The sequence below is a fragment of the Macrobrachium nipponense genome, chromosome 45 (assembly GCF_015104395.2).
Source record: "Macrobrachium nipponense isolate FS-2020 chromosome 45, ASM1510439v2, whole genome shotgun sequence".
Taxonomy (NCBI): Eukaryota; Metazoa; Arthropoda; class Malacostraca; order Decapoda; family Palaemonidae; genus Macrobrachium; species Macrobrachium nipponense.
Genome location: NC_061105.1, coordinates 15,100,159 through 15,121,657, shown reverse-complemented (window position 1 = coordinate 15,121,657; position 21,499 = coordinate 15,100,159). Strand labels below are relative to the sequence as shown.

General features: G+C 36.6%; 1 protein-coding gene and 1 pseudogene across 1 annotated transcript in view; one reads left to right on the top strand and one right to left on the bottom strand.

Annotated features, from left to right (window-relative positions):
• The window catches only part of LOC135214043 (nephrin-like), a 10,232-nt pseudogene extending 9,930 nt beyond the window's left edge, over positions 1 to 302 (bottom strand).
• LOC135214186 (nephrin-like) overlaps positions 1 to 21,499 on the top strand; it is a 137,297-nt gene that overhangs the window by 104,576 nt on the left and 11,222 nt on the right. The window contains exons 2-12 of the mRNA XM_064248255.1: positions 452 to 592; positions 2,249 to 2,428; positions 7,002 to 7,154; positions 8,463 to 8,642; positions 9,932 to 10,240; positions 12,790 to 12,909; positions 13,832 to 13,860; positions 13,954 to 14,026; positions 17,451 to 17,562; positions 19,201 to 19,375; positions 20,423 to 20,616. Of these exons, the coding sequence (XP_064104325.1) occupies positions 452 to 592; positions 2,249 to 2,428; positions 7,002 to 7,154; positions 8,463 to 8,642; positions 9,932 to 10,240; positions 12,790 to 12,909; positions 13,832 to 13,860; positions 13,954 to 14,026; positions 17,451 to 17,562; positions 19,201 to 19,375; positions 20,423 to 20,616 (1,666 nt within the window). The remainder of the gene's footprint in view (positions 1 to 451; positions 593 to 2,248; positions 2,429 to 7,001; positions 7,155 to 8,462; positions 8,643 to 9,931; positions 10,241 to 12,789; positions 12,910 to 13,831; positions 13,861 to 13,953; positions 14,027 to 17,450; positions 17,563 to 19,200; positions 19,376 to 20,422; positions 20,617 to 21,499) is intronic.

Sequence of the window (21,499 nt, the reverse complement as noted above, 5' to 3'; positions counted from 1 at the left end):
GAATTAGATCCTGTATTAGCTCTCTGCCAAAGAAAGCTATTGAGATGGCTGTTTGTCTGTCCGTTCGCATTTTTTGATGTCCGCACTCAGAGCTTAAAAACCCTCCAATCATCAAACATACCAAATTGCATCCCTCTAGCCTCAGTAGTTTTAATTTTATTTAAGGTTAAAATTAGCTATGCTCGTGCGTCTAGCAACGCTATAGGTGCCAACAACACAGGCCACCACCGGGACGTTGCTGAAAGTTTCATGGGCCGTGACTGAGAGTTTCATGGATCGTTGGTGAGAGTTTCTTACAGCATTTGCCGCGAAGAAAGTTGTAAACTCCCAGAATCCCAAAGTTTTGTTTTTTTTTTTTTTGTTTTGTTTTTTTTTTTTTTTTTTTTTTTTTTTTTTTTTTTTACAACTAACCCTGAAACAAACTACCTTCTTTCTTCTTCCTCTTCTACAGGAGAACCTGACGATCAGGCCCAGCAGTTCGCCGTGGTTCCCGAGAGCGTCGAAGTGAACGCCGGCGACGACGTCTTTCTCAAATGCGTCGTTCTGAACCAGCAGGGGAAGACGCAGTGGACGAAGGATGGCTTCGCCCTTGGTGAGTCTACTGACGAGAGAGAGAGAGAGAGAGAGAGAGTGAGTGAGTAGCAGATACATGGAGTCATGTTTATGGTAGATTCACATCACCCGCGCATTTGACGTCTAGGCTCCTGATTTGCTACTGATAACCGAAATTCACAGGGCTGGGAACTCTTAGTCTCTCTCTCGAGAGAGTTCACATGGGAGGAATCTTGAGGGATACGTCTTTCAAAAGTATCCCTCAGGAGAGGCGGAACATACATCCTGCTTATGTGAATTCTCGAGAGAGAAAGAGTTTCCAACCCTGTGATTGGCTTATCAGTTGCCAATCAGGAGCGTCGTAAGGGACTGGCCTAGACATCAAATGCACGGGTGATGTGAATCTACCATAGCTGCACCAACTTCATAGCCTTTTTTACTTGACCTCCATTCCCTGCTCCTTTCTTCAGTCTTGCTGTCCAGCACCTCTAACTGTTACTGTCTTGAGGACTCAGTTGCCAAAAATGCCCTCGTGCGTGGCTTGACAGGCTAAATATCGTAAATCAATCAGTCAATTTAAGACTGCTTCTAGACAGGTTGTGACATGCGGCATTTGCCCAAAAGAATTCTCAGATGGCGTGTTTTAATTCCCATATTTATTGGTTAAATTACGTCAGTTCATGAAAATTATAAGGACATGAAATCTATTGTCCCGTTCCAAGGATATTCTAAATTCCTATATTCATTAGTTCAATTTCGTCAGTTTATGTAAATGATAAGGCCACAAATTCCATTGTCCAGTTCCATGGATAGTATGAATTCGTATATTTCTTATATAAATATAGTTTTTTTTAAATATCAAGGTTTCAAGGCTACAAATTCCATTGCTTAATCCCATATATATTCGTTCACAGTTCTTATATTTACGAACGGCATTAAGCGTCAAATCCCAATGGAATTAAGCCAATTTTAACGACCTAATAAAAAACTCCAGATACTAATTTCAGAAGCACTTGGAAGTCAAACCAATGTTAATGCTAAACTCATTCCCACTCAGCAAATGAAACACACACCCAATATGAAAATGAATAACCAGCGAAAATAGAACTGAAGCTAATTATATTAAAGAGAATTGAATTAAAAGGGTTGTTTTGCCCAGTGAGTACATCACATTTCATTTCCCTGATAGTCAATTAGTCTTATTTGGTTATAACTGGACGCCAATGTAAAATTATGGATATTGCCCGTGTCGATGCTTTTTCTGCCAATTACTACTATCGGAAAGTAATCAAAGTATGATTTTGGCACAAGTACTTTTTAGATGTATTACTGACTGAGGGTTTTCTTCTTGGTTGAAGTGGATTTTCTTCTTGCTGTTTAGCTTTGTTTTAGATTTTATTGAGAATCAGTCATGTCTTTCTATCTCTCTGTCTATTTATCTATCTACAGATATATATGTATACATACATTTGTATGTATGTGTTTATGTGTATATATACATATATATGTATGTATGCATGTATGTACTTGTGTATATATGTATATGTATGCATATATATCTACATACACGCACATATATATGAGTGTTTGTGCCTGTGTGTAAATCCGAATTTCATAATAGCACACATCCTTCACAACGAAGATATCCTTCACCAAGCAGATCCTTTCTTTCTTCCCTTTGAACCCTCATCCCCAGGCTTCGAGAGGGACGTCCCGGGATATCCTCGGTACTCCTACTCGGGAGACCCCGCGAAGGGCGAACACCACCTGGTCATCAACGGCACGACCTTGGAGGACGACGGGGAGTACCAGTGCCAAGTGGGACCCACTGCCACGACCAGTGCCCTCTGGGCAGCGGCCAATGTCACCGTGATGGGTCAGTTCTTCAGGGCGAATGAATGATGATGTCATGAATGAATGAATGAGTGGTAATATGATGCATGAATGATTAATGATACAATGAATGAATAACAATATAATGATTGAATGATAATATAATGAATGAATGAGTGATAATATGATGCATGAATGATTAATGATACAATGAATGAATAAATGAATAACGGTTTAATGAATAAATGATGATATATTTAATGAATGAGTGGTAATATAATACATGAATGATTAATGATACAATGAATGAATAAATGAATAACGGTGTAATGAATGAATGATAATATAATGAATGAATGAGTGATAATATGATACATGAATGATTAATGATACAATGAATGAATAAATGAATAACGGTATAATGAATGAATGAGTGATAATATAATGGATGAATGATTAATGATACAATGAATGAATAACAGTATAATGAATGAATGAATGATAATTTAATGATTGAATGACCAATGATACAATGAATGAATAAATGAATAAAAGTATAATGAATGAATGAGTGATAATGTAATAATTGAATTATTAATGATACAATGAATGAATAAATGAATAACAGTATAATGAATGAGTGATAATATAATGGATGAAGGATTAATGATACAATAAATGAATAACAGTATAATGAATGAGTGATAATATAATGGATGAATGATTAATGATACAATAAATGAATAAATGAATAACAGTATAAATAATTAATTAATGATAGTATAATGTATGAATGAATAAATGAATAACAGTATAATGAATCATTGATTAATAATACAGTGAATGAATAAATGAATAACAGTATAATGAATAAATGAGTGAATACTATAATGAAGGAATGAATGAATCACAGTTCTATGAATTAGGGAATAATAATACAATGAATGAATGAATATCAATATAATGAATGATTGAATGTATAACAAATGGATAATATAATGAAGATTGAAAAAGAAACCCACAAATTCAATTTGTAACTTGTTTACTTCTAAGTATTTACATTTAGTTTTACTCCACACTCGAGTACTTTCAGGCCCTTCTGTGGCCCATTCTCAAGAGATGTTGGGATGTTAGCCTGGGTCAAGGCCCAGCAGTCTTCTGGAACTTCTTCTCGTTGTGCTGTCATTTATGCGATGGCTGTTCTGGTTTTCTTGAGAGTTGCCAATCCCCTCTTGTCGCTCTGATATCCTGAGCTGATGGTCAATGGGATTCACCCTTGTGGTAAGGGTGTGGTCACCGTAAGTCTGTTGGGCAGGAAACCTAATCTCCAGGTCAGCAGGGTCAATCTTAGCTTCTTTTAATATCAAAGCTCGGCTTATGGGATCTTCTGAGGTAAAACCTTTGTTTCCTTCAATTACTTTGATCTCTCTGATAAGCGCACCTTCTACTACCCTCCTGTGACTAATTATACCTTTGATAATACCTTAAAAAACAAAGTATGTAAAAATAAATTGGAAGGAGAAGACAGTAATACAGATGATGTAGCGGGGGTATACATAATCAATTGCAATAATTGTGGAGACAGATATGGTGGGGGAAATCAGGTAGGGAATAAGGACTAGAGTCCAAGAACATAGAAGGGCAGTACAGCTTAACTCTCAGGGGAGTGCTATAGCTAGACATTGTTGGGAAAATGACCATAGGATGGATTTAAAAAAACAGTAGGCTTATATACAAAGCAACAAAAATTAGTCACAGGGAGGGTAGTAGAAGGTGCGCTTATCAGAGAGATCAAAGTAATTGAAGGAAACAAAGGCTTTACCTCAGAAGATCCCATAAGCCGAGCTTTGATATTAAAAGAAGCTAAGATTGACCCTGCTGACCTGGAGATTAGGTTTCCTGCCCAACAGACTTACGGTGACCACACCCTTACCACAAGGGTGAATCCCATTGACCATCAGCTCAGGATATCAGAGCGACAAGAGGGGATTGGCAACTCTCAAGAAAACCAGAACAGCCATCGCATAAATGACAGCACAACGAGAAGAAGTTCCAGAAGACTGCTGGGCCTTGACCCAGGCTAACATCCCAACATCTCTTGAGAATGGGCCACAGAAGGGCCTGAAAGTACTCGAGTGTGGAGTAAAACTAAATGTAAATACTTAGAAGTAAACAAGTTACAAATTGAATTTGTGGGTTTCTTTTTCAATCTTTAGAAGAAAACTGAAAGAAGTTTTTGTTTGGTTCAATATAATGAATGATTGATTGAATGAATAGCAATTGATTAGTGTAATGATTGAATGAATGATATAATGAATAAATGAATGAATACTATAATGAATGATTGACTGAATGAATGGGGAAGAATGAAGCAACGAATGAACCGATAAGATGAAAAGGCTGGGAATGAATTGTGTGGGAAGAGCGAGGTATTGAATGAATCAAGAAAGTGAATAATATTTCGAGAATAAATAAAATAATGAATGAGAAATTTACCTTGAGGTATGAAATGAGTCAACCAAATGAATAAGATTTAAGAAAAATGAATGAATGACTAAAAAAGAAAGCTGCGTAGCACTGAATGAGTCTCCAAAATGAATAAGGATTAGGAATGAATAAAAGGTGAAAAACTATATATATAGAATAAAAACACAAAGGATTAAGAATCAGTGAATGAAAGATGGCATCAGCATGTATGACGTATAATATTCTTCAAATGTATTCATACACCGACTAGCATTTTCACTCTCTCACGAAAATTTATTGGAAAATAAAAGTATTAAGAATATAGCATTTCTGCTGCTTTGTATTCGAATATCTCTTCCTCGAGAAAATTCATGGAGGGCATAAACCCATTGAAATCATTTTGTTTATCTCCTACTGAATTTTCTCACACCTTATATGCAAGGCAAATACCTCCTTGTATTCTCGTCGGAATTGCAGGTTCCTGTGTTTGTTGTCGTTTAAAACTCACAGAAGATTTTTCTGTTTGGTCTTGTTGGGCCTCCAGAGTTTTTGTTTACCTTCTTTAATGGTGTCATTTGGCGAGTTTACACAATTCCTTGCTATAACAGAAAATAACTTTTATAACAAGAGAATTAATATGATTATCATTATCTCAATGTATTATCCTACTCTACAGTTTTCAGTTTAATGTCTAAAAAAAATTTCGGTTAGAGAATACGCAGAAAGTAATTTGAAGTCCTATGCTCGTTATAATTAGGTTTATGGCATGGATATTCAGATAACCAGAAATGTCATTTTGCTAATTTTTTGTTAAGTATTCTGGTTTCAACATTTAAGAGTGTATTCAACACTTAAGAGTGTAATTACTCTTGTAAAGCTCGCTAAATGCTTTTTTTAATCTTTGTAGTTTTATATATTTCTCATGGACAACTGAACATACAGAATTATTTGAATACAAAACTTCTTAAGGGAAACACGAAAGCAAAAGAAATTAATGACTGATTTATAAGAGTGTTTTTTTATTAAAAAGACGAAAACAAAAACAAAATGTGAGAAAAAAAGTCATATGAAAGAGAAATAAAAGAATAAACGACACAAGACAAAGAAATAGGCGAAGAGAAAAAAAGACAAAAGACATAGTTCATTGCAAACTTTCCTCTTTTGGAAACTGAAATACAATAGTAGACTGGCAAACGAAAGAGACAAATATTAATAAATAATAAAAAAAAGGAACTTAATTCTTCATTTCAATCTCCAGCAACCAATCAGAAAATATTTTGAAAATGCCATTTTTCTGGGCCCCAGATGAGGTTCCGACCCGCAAAAACTGCAGAAAACGCCAAAAATGAATTCTCGCCTCAAAGAGTTTTAGCGCCGTTCAGACGAGACACAAAAACACGCAAAAAAACGGTTCCTCTATTTCCCAGCCAGGAAACTGTTTAAGCCTTTTATTTCCTATTTGCGGAGGTCCGAGACTCGGATCCGACTTTTATTTACAGAATTGGAGTCGTTGACGAAAGCGGTAAAATTCGAGACTTGAAAAAAACTGCGAATAAGGCAAAAAGAGCGCCAGTATTGTGCGCGTGAAAAGTTGCTGGAAAACTTGGTTCTTAAAAAAGATGAGATTCCGGACTAAAGGCGTCGTGACTTGCAAACTTTTTCCTGCCTTTCCATTTTTTTAATTACGATGCAAAATTACTCGACCTTTTTCTCTGGACGTTGTGATGACAGCAACCATTATTTTGACGGAAGGTAGAATTCTTAAAAAGGAAAGTTTGAGAATATTAATGTTTGCTCAACCTGACGTAATTATATGAATGAAAAGTTTCACAACACTATGCTAAGCTATAGTAAATCGCCTTCGAGGAATATTCTATGCACTTAAATGTAAAGAAATAATGCAGCTTTGCCAAGACTTACTATCTGGGACTGTATTGTACTATTTTATACTACTTATTGGTGCAAAAAATTATTTTACCATAGTATATTGAACTATAGTAATTACAGTACTAAAGTGTTATTACTAGCGTCATGTACTGTACTATACTATAATATAGTACTATACTATAGTATATTCCGACAAAGCACAAACTACCCAGTTCCAAAACCCACTGACTAACGTGGAACACGAATCTATCTTCCCTCCCCAGTGCCTCCGTCGAGCATCAGCGTCACGGGAGACCAGGGCGGGAAGAAGGTGGCGGGGATTACGGGGCAGACCCTCCAGTTGGAGTGCATCGTCAAGGACGGAAGGCCGGCCCCATCCGTCGCCTGGTACAGAAACGGATTCATGCTGGATCAAGGTATGTGGATGAGATATGCGTAGATTCAGTAGTTTCGAGGTTGCTTGTGTCAGAAACATGTCTGCAACTTTTGGCAAACAAGTTGGCAACTAATTGCACGCATGTCAGCAACTTGTTGCAAACATGCTGGCAACTTATTGCACACATCAGAAACTTGTTGGCAACTTATTGCACACATGTCAGCAACTTATGGCACACCTGTCAGAAACGTGTTGCAAACATCTTGGCAACTAATTGCACACATCAGAAACTTGTTGGTAACTTATGGCACACATGTCAACTTGTCATAAACATGTTGACAACTTATGGCACACATGTCAGAAATGTGTTGCAGACATGTTGGCAACTAATTGCACGCATGTCAGAAACTTGTTGGCAACTTATGGCACACATGTCAACTTGTCATAAACATGTTGGCAATTTATGGCACATATCAGAAATGTGTTGCAAACATGTTAGCAACTAATTGCCCACATGTCAGAAACTTGTTGGTAACTTATAGCACACATGTCAACTTGTCATAAATATGTTGGCAACTTATGGCACACATGTCAGAAATGTGTTGCAAACATGTTAGCAACTAATTGCCCACATGTCAGAAATTTGTTGGTAACTTATGGCACACATGTCAATTTGTCATAAACATATCAGCAACTTATGGCACACATGTCACCAACTTATCACACACATGTCAGCAACCTGTCACACACACACACACACACACCATCACAAATTTGTTGAGTACAAGTCAACGCCTTAGTGATAGCCCTGATGTGCTTCCTATGATTATCTTGCATTTTTTAACTATTCTTTACCCACTTACGGACATTAACTTGTTCTCAAACTTTTTGCGACATGAGTGCCACAGGTTTTCGACATAATTTTTATTCAGGTGCGTGAAAGTCACGCAGAAAAAGTGCCTGAAAAGCTCAGGATTTCAGAATTAAACGACTTTTTGCAAACGCCCCAATAATTGTACGAAGCACTTGTCCGGACTACCAGCAAGTACTTGCATTCAACATGTATACGACGTGTTTGCGATAAGTTTCTGATGCATTTTCGAGAAGTTGCTGACATGTGCGTGTAAGTGTCTGTGCTAAAAAAATATCAATAAATATGTCTTTATTTAGTAATAAAGACATTTTAAAACTATTTTTCTAGCTCATCCACTCACAAACACAAGTCGACAACTTATGGCACACATGTCTGCAACTTATCACACGCATAGTCACAAATATGTTGAATACAAGTCGACGTCTGAACGAAGTTTATTCTGTCTAAATGTCCTCCTCTCACATTCTCCTGCAGATCTCCATGCGGAGAGGTTGGAGACCTCCCCCAAAGGGCGCAGGTGGAGCGTCGTGAGCCACCTGGTCATCACGCCCGAGGCTGACGACGACGGGCAGCAGTTCTCCTGCAGGGCGTTGCACCCGTCCCTCATGAATTCCCCGACGTCCTTGGTGGCCTCCGTAGTCTTGTCCATCCTGCGTGAGTTGAGAAGATGCGTATGTTTATGTCAAGTTGTTTGTAAGTGTTACTATGAGGAAGTTGGATGGACGTGATCTTGTAAATGCACTCGTGGGCTGAAATGCATTTTGTATGTTTTTATTTATTAACCATTTTAGCTGAATTTTCATGAAATTTGTGATTATTTGTATTCTGTTGAGGATGCAGAAAGTTCCAGCGTATAACCAAGTATTTGTAGTTTTCATTTGTTTATATTTTTCATCTATTGGTTTATTTACTTATTTATTTATTTATCAATTCATCTGTTCTTCTGTATTTCCCTTTGCCTTCTGTTACGTCTTTCGATTAATCACCATAATATTCTTTGAAAGCTTGAATTTCATGTCAGTGGCCCTGTGTTGGGCTTGTTCTATATGAATAAGGTTCATCTTCTGAATAATAATAATAATAATAATATAATAATAATAATAATAATAATATAAAAATAATAATAATAATAATAATAATATAATAACTAATAATAATAATAAGATGAAGCACTTCGAATAGGCATGGTGCAACAACTTATAGCAACCTATAAAACTAATAACCTATAAAACTTTCGGAGTTTACCGATTAAGGGAAGAATCTCCTAAAACCTTTTTTAATTAGTTTTAGAGGACTTTGATCACTGAAGCCTAATATGAATGGGAATCATCTACCCTTTTTTTTTTTTTTTTTTAGAAGGGAATGGAAAGGGGCCTTGTTATTCCAAGGATTTTCATCAAAACACCCTTAAGTGGCCCTCTCTCTCTCTCTCTCTCTCTCTCTCTCTCTCTCTCTCTCTCTCTCTCTCTCTCTCTCTCTCTCTCAGCCCAAAATCGTATTCGTTATGCAAAGATAATTATCTGGTCAATTTGTCCATATTTATTTGTGTGAATCATCTCTCTCTCTCTCTCTCTCTCTCTCTCTCTCTCTCTCTCTCTCTCTCTCTCTCCTCTCCTAAGAGACCGAAAATCTTATTCCTTATGCAAAGATAATTATGTGGTACGTCTCTCCATATTTATTTGTGTGAATCAATTACGTTTGATAGAGTACATATACGATTCTTTATATAGTGACATGTAATTCAAATGTTTATTTGTCAAAATCAGGAACGATACAAAACTTTACATTTCATAGATTGAAATTAAAACCCTAAGTAATATTTACTCTTGAACTACTACCAAAAACTCGCACCAGAAACAAACCTTCATCATCCAACCAGCAGCTCCCTCAATCTCGCACCAATGTAAACAAACCCCGCTCTTCTTCTTCTTCTTCTCTCTCAGATCCGCCAAAACCCCCGGCCATCAGCGGGTACTTCACGGGGGATGTTCTGAAAGCTGGGGAGCTCGTCACTCTCACCTGCGAATCCCCTGGGGGCAATCCCACCCCAGAACTCACCTGGTACAAGGACGGGCAGCTCCTGGATCCTCAGAATTTCACTTCAGGAGATGAGGAAAGAAGTAACAAAGACGGGAAACTCAGTCTGGTCTTCAGGGTGAAGCCGGAAGACGATAAGGCCGTTTTCGAGTGCCAGGCTGTCAACGAGATGGTCGACGAGCCGCTGAGTGCCAACGTCACCTTCACTGTGCATTGTAAGTTTGGATTTTGTTATGTATTTGCTTCTTACGTCATTGATTTGAGGCATTGTTAAGAAAATACTTCAGGACGATGATTTATTAAGTAAGCGAAATTATGAGTTAGAATTTTATCATTTATTTGCTTCTTACTTCATTGCTTCGAGACAATGTTAAGAAAATGCTTCATAACAAGAATATATAAAGTAAAAGAGATTGTTGCAAGATTGAACTGGTTCCATAACGATTTCAGTGTGGCCTATAAACAGTTACAGGTTGATAAATGTGTATGCAATGCAAAAACCGAGCAAAAGCTTATAAATAAGTCAATCTCAGCCATATAATACTTAAGATAAAGCGATAAGAAAATATTTGAAAAAAAAATATCTTGACAATTATAAAGAAATACAATAATAAAATTCATCAATGCATCAATATTTATATGAAAAAGAAGACGTAAATCCTAAAATGAAACATGAAAAAATTCTCCAGTATGAAAATGTACTAAAACTAAAACGAAAAAAGTCATGCGTATGAAAACATTTACAATCAAGAAAAAAAAAAAACGCTATGAAGAAACTGCTTTCATGAGAACTACGTGAATAAAAGCTGAGGTACAGAAGGGTATGATGAAATACGCCTGCCCCTTTTCAGTTCCTGAGAGAGAGAGAGAGAGAGAGAGAGAGAGAGAGAGAGAGAGAGAGAGAGAGAGAGTACACATTGCTCACCTTTTGAAAGTCCAGTGTCCATTTTCACCAAGAAAGAGTTTCCTTCGGTTCCTTGTTATTTTGTTGTGCCGAGAGAGAGAGAGAGAGAGAGAGAGAGAGAGAGAGAGAGAGAGAGAGAGAGAGAGAGAGTACACATTTCTCGCCTTTTGTAAGTCCAGTGTCCATTTTCTCCTACAAAGAACTTCCGCCCTTTGCAAGCAAACTCATTTCGACGTCGTACTTTACAATGTGCCCTTTTGTAACGGATAGTTCTCTCTCTCTCTCTCTCTCTCTCTCTCTCTCTCTCTCTCTCTCAGGTATATGTAAAACATGAAAAGTAACAGTAAAACTAGGCAGTGACTCATCAATTCCAGGTAACATGTAAACATAAAGAAAAAACTGTTTTATTCTTGTAGCAGTAATTAATTAATTCAAACAAGTTTAGCTCTCTCTCTCTCTCTCCTCTCTCTCTCCTCTCTTCTCTCTCTATCTCTCTCTCTCTCTCTCTCTCTCTCTCTCATCACAAAAAGTAACACGAAAACCCGGGTGTCAGTTCCAGGTAACATTTAAAAAAAAAACTATTTTGTTCACTCAGAAATAATGAATGAACTCAAACAGGCAAAATTAACTACAAAGGTAAGCTTTAATTCGTAAAGTATCTTGTCATTTTAAACAGAACTATGTATATTAGCTCAAACACGATTTTATGAATTGAAAGCAGTCCCTCAGCGGCGAGGTAATTGTGTCAGTTACGGGCACGAATAATTCCATTAGAATTTTATCATCTCAGAGGAATGAGCGACTTTGCAGTGCAGGAACGTATCGTCTCTTAAGATTCTATTAACTAAAACATGTCTCACTTAACGACTTATATACTTATGTAATGAGTATAAGTGATGAACCTCCACCCGTTTTCGATTAAGGATAATAGACAGGAACCCTTCATGTTAATTCACTTTGGTAAAGGCCCTCACTAACGTTGATGATAATGGATGCGTTATGAGTGCATTGAACGTTGGTGACCTTTGTCGAAGGTATAATTACGAATAACGAGGGTTTTCAGGACGATGATGTGAACAGAGGTATGCTTCTAGATATGCAAGGTGATGTCAGGTCACTTATAGAGTTTGTCAAGGGAGTATTATTTATCTCCGATTTGCTAGGATGCAATAGGACCTGAAGTGTAGAGGTCGCGATTTCATGAGAGAGAGAGAGAGAGAGAGAGAGAGAGAGAGAGAGAGAGAGAGAGGAGAGGAGATAGTGGTATAGAAAGAGAGACAGCAGAGAGATAGAGAGAGAGAGAGAGAGTTAGAGAGAGAGAGAGATAGTGGTATAAAGTGAGAGACAGGCAGAGAGGAAAAGAGAGACTGAAACGGAGAGAGAGTGGAGAGAGACGAAAGCAAGAGATAGGCCGAGAGAAGAGGACAAAGAGAGAGAGAGAGAGAGAGAGAGATTTAGAGAGAGAGAGAGAGATAGTGGAATAAAATGGGAGACAGGTAAGGTAGACAGACAGAGAGAAAATGAGGAGACAATGAAAGAGAGAGAGTGAGATAAAGTGAGTGGAAGGCAGAGAGAACGAGACTGAGACAAAGAAATAGAGACAGGGAGAGAGAGACACAGACAGACAGGGAGAGACTGAGAGAGCGAGGCATATAAACACAGAGAAAGAGAGAGAGAGAGAGGAGAGAGAGAGAGAGAGAGAGAGAGAGAGAGAGAGAGAGAGAGAGGGTTGAACTGAATACAAAAATCCTTGAAGTTCTCAGCACTTCTTCATAATTTAGTATGATGGCTACACATACTTATATACTTGTCCCTAACCTTTCTTTCTCAACCCCCCCCTCACCACCCCACCCCATACAGACAGTCCAAAACGGGTCGTGGTCAAAGGCCCATCAGTCGTGGCAGCTGGGCAGACCTTTACTCTGACCTGCTTGACCTCCAGGGCCAATCCCTCAGCATCAATCAACTGGTTGGTTCACGGTGAGTGACAATTTTTCATTTCTCAGACTTTGCTGAGTCAGAAAGGAGATAGATTCGTAGATTTTTCGAGTGAAAAAAAGTTTCGTAGCCCTAGAATTGTTTAAGGTCAGACTCTGCTAAGTCAGAGGCGAGATAAAATGGTAGTTACTTTGGTTTGTCCAGTTTCGTCAGGTCAGTTTTTTGAGGTCAAAAGGTCACATTTTTTTTTCAACGCTTCAATTGAAGATCTTTATGACCCAGAAGTGAATATGAGTGTTATTTACGATAACCTAAATTTTCCGAAGTATAACATTGTTTTCTTCAATTTCTTAGGTTAGTTTTACTGAGGTCAAAATGTCACATTTTTTTCAATGCTTCAGCCGAAGACCTTTATGATCCAGAAGTGAATATTATCGTTATTCATGCTCTCCGAGGATGGAGATCTAATCACAGAATGAAACAGGGAAACTGATACGTCTAATATCCAACATTTTCTCCCTCATTTCTGGTGATAGACATTAGATGCACGGTTGACGTGAATCTTACATTCACATCAACCGTGCGTTTGTTGTCTAGGCCAGTCCCTTACGACTCTCCTAATTGGCTGTTGATAAGCCAATCACAGGGCTAGAAACTCTCAGTCTCTCGAGAGAGTTCACATAGGCAGGATGTATGATCCACCTCTCCTGAGAGGTACGTCTGTCAAAAGTATCCATCAGGAGAGGTGGAACATACATCCTGCCAGTGTGGACTCTCGAGAGAGACTGAGAGTTTCCAGCCCTGTGATTGGCTCTACAGCCAATCAGGAGCGCCGTAAGGGACTGGCCTAGACATCAGATGCACGGTTGATGAGAATCTACCATAGTAAGGTTCTCTGAACTAAATCCTACCTGACATTCTCCCTACTTTATCGTAACTTTCTCCCTTATTCCACCTCCCGCAGGAGTCGAGGTGGCCACTGTATCCTCGCTGGTGAGTGAGGGAGAAGGGGGAGGAGGCTGGGTGACCTCGTCTGTGACCTGAATTACAGCCTGGAGAGGTCGATGAGTCTGGCGGAAAATCCAGCGTGCGAATGCAGCTGCTTACAATTCCGCCAGTGACGAGGTAGCCAGAGAGACGCGTCTCATCAGTGTCATAAGTGAGTTGGGACTGGATTTCTAAACCTTTTGGTGTTTAGATTAAGGACTGGATTGGTGTTTTTTTTCTTTTGTTTTTGCTGAAATCAATTTGGGAAAGACTTCAGGTTCTTCTCATCAGTGTTATCAGTAAGTTGGGACTGGATCTTTTAACCTTTTGGTTTTTAGATTAAGGATTGAATTGGTGCTTTTTCTGAAATCACTGAAAAAGAATTCAGGTTCTTTTTATCAGAGTTATTTATAGGTAAAACGGGATTGAATTCTTAAAAATTTTGCTTTATTTGAAGGACTGAATTGATGCTGATTTTTTTTTTTTTTTTTTTTTTTTGCTGAAATCAATCTGGGGAAGACTTCAGGTTCTCATCAGTTTATAAGGAAGTTGAGACTGAATTCTTAAAACTTGTGGTTTTAATTGAAGGACTAAAGTGATGCTGTTTTTTTTTTGTTTTTTTTCTGAAATCAGTATGGGTAGAATTTATTGTTCTGTCTGAGGTGAAACGAATTTATAGTTATGATTTCTAGCTGTATTCTTGAATCATACAGAAATTTGTTTATTACTCATCTTAAATCACGAAAAAAATGAAATTTTTACTCCACGAAACTGGTCAGTTGTTAATGTGGGGGAGGGGAGCTTTTCAACAGATGCTGAAAATTCTGCAGAAACTCCACCATCTTCTCCATTCAGATATGAGATTGTAACTGGAATTTTAGAAATAACGTTGTCGTGTTTTATACTAGAATTTAAGATTGTCTGTTCTATAACATCTAAGTAAACTTGATCTTAACATACACATTTAAATATACTCTAAATTTTAGATATGATTATCAGCAAAACTTTCTAAATAAAACGTAATGAAGCATCTAGATTTATTCTGAAAAGACAAAAAATGATCAGGAACATGGATCCTAGTTAAGCATCTAGATTTATTCTGAAAAACAAGAATAAATCTTGCAAAGCATTCTACTTGATCACACCATTTTATAGAGGCTTTCTAACTGAAATTCTCCCAAAAATATTGAAACGGAACAATTTAACAATATTAAATGCAATAAAATGTTTGTAGCAACTCCAGTTCGAAGTAATCACCGTAAATGTTTTTGCCCATTTCGTAGTTGATATTTTCATTAAAAAAAATGGAAAAATTTAGTCATTTATGAAGAATTAATATAAATGAATCATTTTGTACGACTGAAGTGGGTTAAATGCAGTTTCATACATATTCAAACATACGAAATGGGCCTCTTGGGCTGAAAGGAAATCATTTGTATGCCATTTAGTTAATTAATGTCAACTTGCCATTACTCGTGTTAATTTGGAGCTGGTCCAAAATGGATCTCTTTTCGTTTTATATTAATATTAACCTGCATGATATTGATACGTCATATACATACATACATACATACATACATACATACATACTGGTATAAGTGGGATAACCTAGAGGGAACCTGGTTGATAAGAAAGAGATAGATAGAGATGCATATTATTGGACCTAAATAGATATACATACGTACATACATACGAATTAATTTGAATGGGAAAGACGAGAGAGAGAGAGAAACTGGTTGATCAGAAAGGAAGATAGATAGAGATGTATACTATTGGACCCGTATGCTTACCATATATATATATATATATATATATATATATATATATATATATATATATATATATATATATATATGCTTACGTATATATAATATTAATAATAATAATAATAATAATAATAATAATAATAATAAAATAATAATAATAATAATAATAATAATAATAATAATAATTGTTGTTGTTTGGGAAAAAACTCTCTATTGCTAGAGGATATATAATGTTCTAAGGGTCTATAGTAAAAAAAAAAAATTGGAAAGACATAGAGAGAGAGAGAGAGGAGAGAGAGAGAGAGAGAGAGAGAGAGAGAGAGAGAGAGAGAGAGAGAGACGAGAGAGAGAGAGAGAGAGAAACTGGTTGATTAGAAAGACAGATAGATAGAGATGTATATTATTGGATCTATATACCTATATAGATAAACATATATATACTTGCATACATACGAATTAATATGAATGGGAAAGCCTAGAGAGAGAGAGAGAGAGAGAGAGAGAGAGAGAGAGAGAGAGAGAGAGAGAGAGAGAGAGAATGACTAATTGGACAGATAGATAGAAAGATAGAGACATATACTGCTGTAACTTCGAGAAAGAGGGAGGAAATATCATCCCAGACGTGAATGACCCAATTATCATGTCATCTTTCGGGAGCTAAAGGGAATCCGGTGGCCGGGGTGTGAACACGAAGAGGTCTTGTTCTCCTGTCGGGGAAGTCAAGAAGAAGAAGAAGAGGAGGAGGAGGAGAAGAAGAAGAAGGAAGGATACAGGCTGGAATCTGTTCAATAAATTCATCCGAGACTTCTGTTCACAATAGATTCCTCCGAGGTCTCGGTTCGATAGATTCCTCCGAGGTCTCAGTTCGATAGATTCGTCTGAGGTCTCGGTTCAAAAGGTTCCTCAGAGGCCTCATTTCAATAGATTCCTCTGAGGTTCTCTGTTCAATAGATTCCCTCCCCGGTTCAATAGAATCCTCCGAGGCCTCGGATTGACATTATGATTCTAGTGACAGCAGCGTTTTTCTCTCTCTGTCTCTCTCTCTCTCTCGCTCTCTCTCCTCTGTCTCTCCTCCTCTCTCTTAATGCCACTTATTCTTCAATCCTCACCCTCCTTCTCATCACAGTTACTTTCTGTTCCCATCATTCCCTCTTCACATACATTTCTTTCGTCTTCTCCTCCTTCATTATTTGCAGCTTATAATTTTTCTTTCTTCTTCATCTTCTTGGCTTTCCTGACGGGGAGAGGGGCCGGGGGTGGGGAGTGGGGTGGGGGGGGGGGGGGGGGGGGGGTGGTGTGGTTATTGTGGCAGGACCTCTCGCGATCTTCCGTGACGACTTGATTCTGTTTGGCTCCAGAAAAATACGATATGATAAATGGCTCTTAGATTTACGTCTGGGATGATTTTCCCTCTTCTTTCTTGAAGTTGCAGTGATGTACCTCTCTCTCTCTCTCTCTCTCTCTCTCTCTCTCTCTCTCCCTCTCTCGTCTTTCCCGTTATTGCATAATCATTTACTATCAGTCCTGGCTATTCTCTCCACGTTCTTAAATATTATCTTCAAAGAAGCCCTCATCCTCTTGATATCACCCTTATTATCAGTTATTCGTTCCTGTTTTCATCAGGCCTGTCTTCTCCTCCTTCTTCTTTTTCTTTCTTTTCAATCACCCTTGACTGAAAAGTGAAACGTATTACAGGAATTCGTCTCTATGTTTTTAAAATCATCTTGTTCATCTTGTTTCTCATCCTTTCAAGTTTAGCTCCCTTTCCCACTACACACATTTAAGGAGATGTGCCTCTCCCTTCAATAAGTGCCATTCCATTTCCCACAGGGCCCCCTGGACGCCCCAGCCTGCAGGTGGAAGGGGTGGGGGATGTGGTGGCAGGAGGGCAACTGGTGGTCAAGTGCAGCAGCGCAGGAGGGAACCCACATCCGGGCGTCACGTGGGTACTTAATCAAAAGGACCCCTTTTTCAATTTTGGGCAGATGGTAGATTTCTTGTCTGGGGAACAAAACTTTTTTGTATTTTATTTTATTTTTTTTTAATTTTTTTTAACCTTTTTAGGTAGGCTGGTCAGAACCTTGGCTGCAAAAATGTCATTTTTTGGCAGATTGTCAGAATCTTGTCTGGGAATACATTTTTTTTTTTTTTTTTTTTTGTAAAGTCAGAATCTTGTTTTGGGAAGCCTATTTTTTTAGGTAGATGTCAGAACCTTGTCTGGAAATTTTCCTTTTTTTGGCAGATGTCAGAATCTTGTCTGGGAATACATTTTATTTTAAATTTTTGTTAAAAGTCAGAATCTTGTCTGGGAAGATTTTTTTTTAACCTTTTAGGTAGATGCCAGAACCTTTTCTCTGGAACTTTTTTTCTTCTTTTTTTTTGGCATATGTCAGAATGTTGTCGAGGAAGAAAATTTTTTTATTTAATTTTTTTTGGGGGGTGGGTACAGATGTCAGGACCTTGGCTGGGAACTTTTTTTTCCTTTTTACTTTTGGGCAAATGTCAGAATCTTGTCAGAGAAGACGTCTTATTTATTTATTATTTTTTTTTTTTTCTTTTTTTTTTTTATCTTTTTGGACAGATGTCAGAATCTTGTCTGGGAAGACTTTTTTTTAAACAAAGTCAGAATCTGGTCTGGAACACTTTTTTTTTTTCTTTTACCTCTTGGGCAGCAGATGTTAAAACAATCATGTCATGGGGAGAGGTTTTCTTTTTTGTTTAACACCTTTTGAGAATAAGTCATACTTTCCCGGTAAATTATCAAAACAAAAATTCTTATTTTCTTATTTCTTTCACAAATAAAATGATGAACGTTTCTTATTCATAATTTATATATTTTTAATAGACAAATTCCTTATTTCGTTCACTAACAGTTTTTTAAATTTCTTATTTATAAAATTTATTATATTTTTACAAGACAATTTCCTTATTTCGTTCAAAAAATATTTTTTCTAATTTTCTCATTTATAGATTTATATAAATTTCTTACCAGACAAATTCCTTATTTTTGTTCGCAAATAGCTTTTAAATCTTCCTTATTTATAAATTTATATATATTTTTACAAGACAAAATTCTTATTTCGCTCACAAATATTTGTTTAATTTCCTTATTTATAAATTTATATAAATTTTTTACAAGACAAATTCCTTATTTCGTTCACAAATATTTTTTTTAATTTTTTTGTTTCCTTATTTATAAATTTATATAAATCTCTTACTAGAAAAATTAGAAAAATTCCTTATTTCGTTCACCAAGTTTTTCAATTTTTCCTTATCGTTAAAATAATTTATATATATATATATATATATATATATATATATATATATATATATATATATATATATATATATATATATATATATATATATATATATATATATATATATATATATTTATATATATATATATATATATATATATATATATATATATATATATATATATATATATATATATATATCACTTCCATCTACGAAAATATTCCCATATTTCACTTACAACAAGCAACCCTTAACAACAGTAATATCGAATCCAATTAATATAATAAATAACGACGAGAACAGCCCTCTCCTCCCGCAGGATCTACAAAGGGCACGAGAAGCTCCTGACGGAGGTGACCGTTGACGGGAGGGTGACCAGAGCGAGAGCCGTTACAGAGGTCACGGCCTCCGACAACGGAGCCAAGGTGTCCTGTCACGTGACGAATCCAGCCACTGACATCCCCTCGTGGCCAATACTGCCATCGAGCTGTTCTGTGAGTTTTCTTCAGTTAATATTGTTGTTGTGATGTTTGGTTGTTTTTCTGAATTGTTGGTGTAATTGTTCTTGTATTTTATTCAATTTTTACTGCGAGTTTTTTTTTTTCGTGTAACTGCTCTGCTGATGTTTGTTTTCGATGTTGTTGGTGTAATTGTTGTTCTGGTATTTTGTTCATTTTTTGCTGTAAGTTTTCTTTGGGTAATTCTCTTGTTGTGATGTTGGTTGTTTTTCTGAATTGTTGGTGTAATTGTTCATGTATTTTATTCAATTTTGTATTGGGAGTTTTTTTTTTTCGTATAATCAATTTTGTTTTTTTTTTCATTTCTTTTGTTTTGTGATGCTGGTTGTTTTTCTAAATCACTGGTGTAATTGTTGTTCTTTTATTTTGTTCAATTTTTACTGCAATTTTCCTTCGGGTAATTCGCTTGTTGTGATGGTTGTTTTTCTGAATTGCTGGTTTAACTGTTGTTCTGGCATTTTGTCCAGTTCTTACTAGTCTCCCCGTAGGAGGGGTATAGTGCCGTCAGTGCACCTCACGCGATGCACTGTAGGCATTACTTCTGGTTTATTGTAGTGTTCCTTCGTTATCCCAAGCTGTTAGAAATACAAAGCATTATGGATGTGTGATAGTAATAACTTTTATGGATTTGTAATAGCAATAATTATTATGGATTTTTTATAATATTATCTATTATGGATTTATGATAGCATTAACAATAATGGATTTGCAATAATAGTAACTATTGTCTTATGAATTTGTAAAAGTAGTAACTACTGTATTATGGACTTTCTAATAGTAGTAGTATTATGGATTCGTGATAGCTGTAACTATTATGGATTAGGAATAGTAGTAACTATTATGAATTTATGATAGCATTAACTATTATGGATTTGCACCAGTAGTAATTACTGTCTTATGGATTCGTAATAGTAGCAACTATTGTAGTATGAATTGAAATAAAAATTGTATTAGATCTATAGAAACATAGATGAATTGACATCTCTCTCTCTCTCTCTCTCTCTCTCTCTCTCTCTCTCTCTCTCTCCAGTTCCTCCTTGGGAGGTGAAGGCCTGGGTGTCCCCGACCAACGTCTCGGCAGGTCAAGTGGCCAAACTGATCTGCGAGTCGTCCTCGAGCCTCCCCGCTTCGAGTATCACTTGGAGGTCGGGCTCCGTCACCAACTACGGAGCCACTTCGATGAACAGGCCAGGGCTCTACGGAGGTCAGGTCACCAGGTGAGAGCTTTGAGCAGATTTTTAAGAATGTAGTGCCAATGAGTGCCTCAGAAATTATAAGGAGGTCAGGTCACCAGGTGAAGGTTTAAGTAGATTTTAGAATAGAGTGCCAATGAGTGCACAGAATGTTTAAGGAGGTGAGGTCACCAGGTGAAGGGTTTGAGTAAGTTTTTAAAAAAATGAGTTTCATAGAATATATACTATATATGTTTGTGTGTATGTATGTAGTACATATATGAATGTAATGTTTACGTATATTATTATTTATGCATTAAGCTACAAATGTCCTTTAATATCCAATTCGCGCTTACAAATCTCTGTCGAACTCAGGTATTTGTAATTAGAATCGATATCCAACCCCCTCTGCCATGTTAACCAAGTCGAACGTTTGCCGCACGTAGCCATAATATGAATTCTTATCACGTCAACGTGATTCGTATACATGTATTAAGCTACAAAAAAAGGACATTTGTAGCTTAATGCATGTATATGAATCACGGTGATGTGATAGAAATTCATATATATATATATATATATATATATATATATATATATATATATATATATATATATATATATATACACACACATAAGGGCCGGAGCTGGAGCTCAAAGAAGATATATCCCGAAGGAAGTAGTATGGAAAGGCATCCTCATCTTTCAACAGTTTATTTCAATGCCGAAGTTTTCCGCGACGAATTCCAAGTCGCATTTTCAAGGCTAAAATTATGTATGAATTTACGAACATTAATAATTAATTTAATTTTAATTTATATAAAAATGTCATGGCAACAGCTCTCAATAAGTAAAAAGTGAAAAAGTAAAAAGTTAAAAAGTTAAAAGTTAAAATTAAACAAGCAGGCTACCCAAAGGCAGACATTAA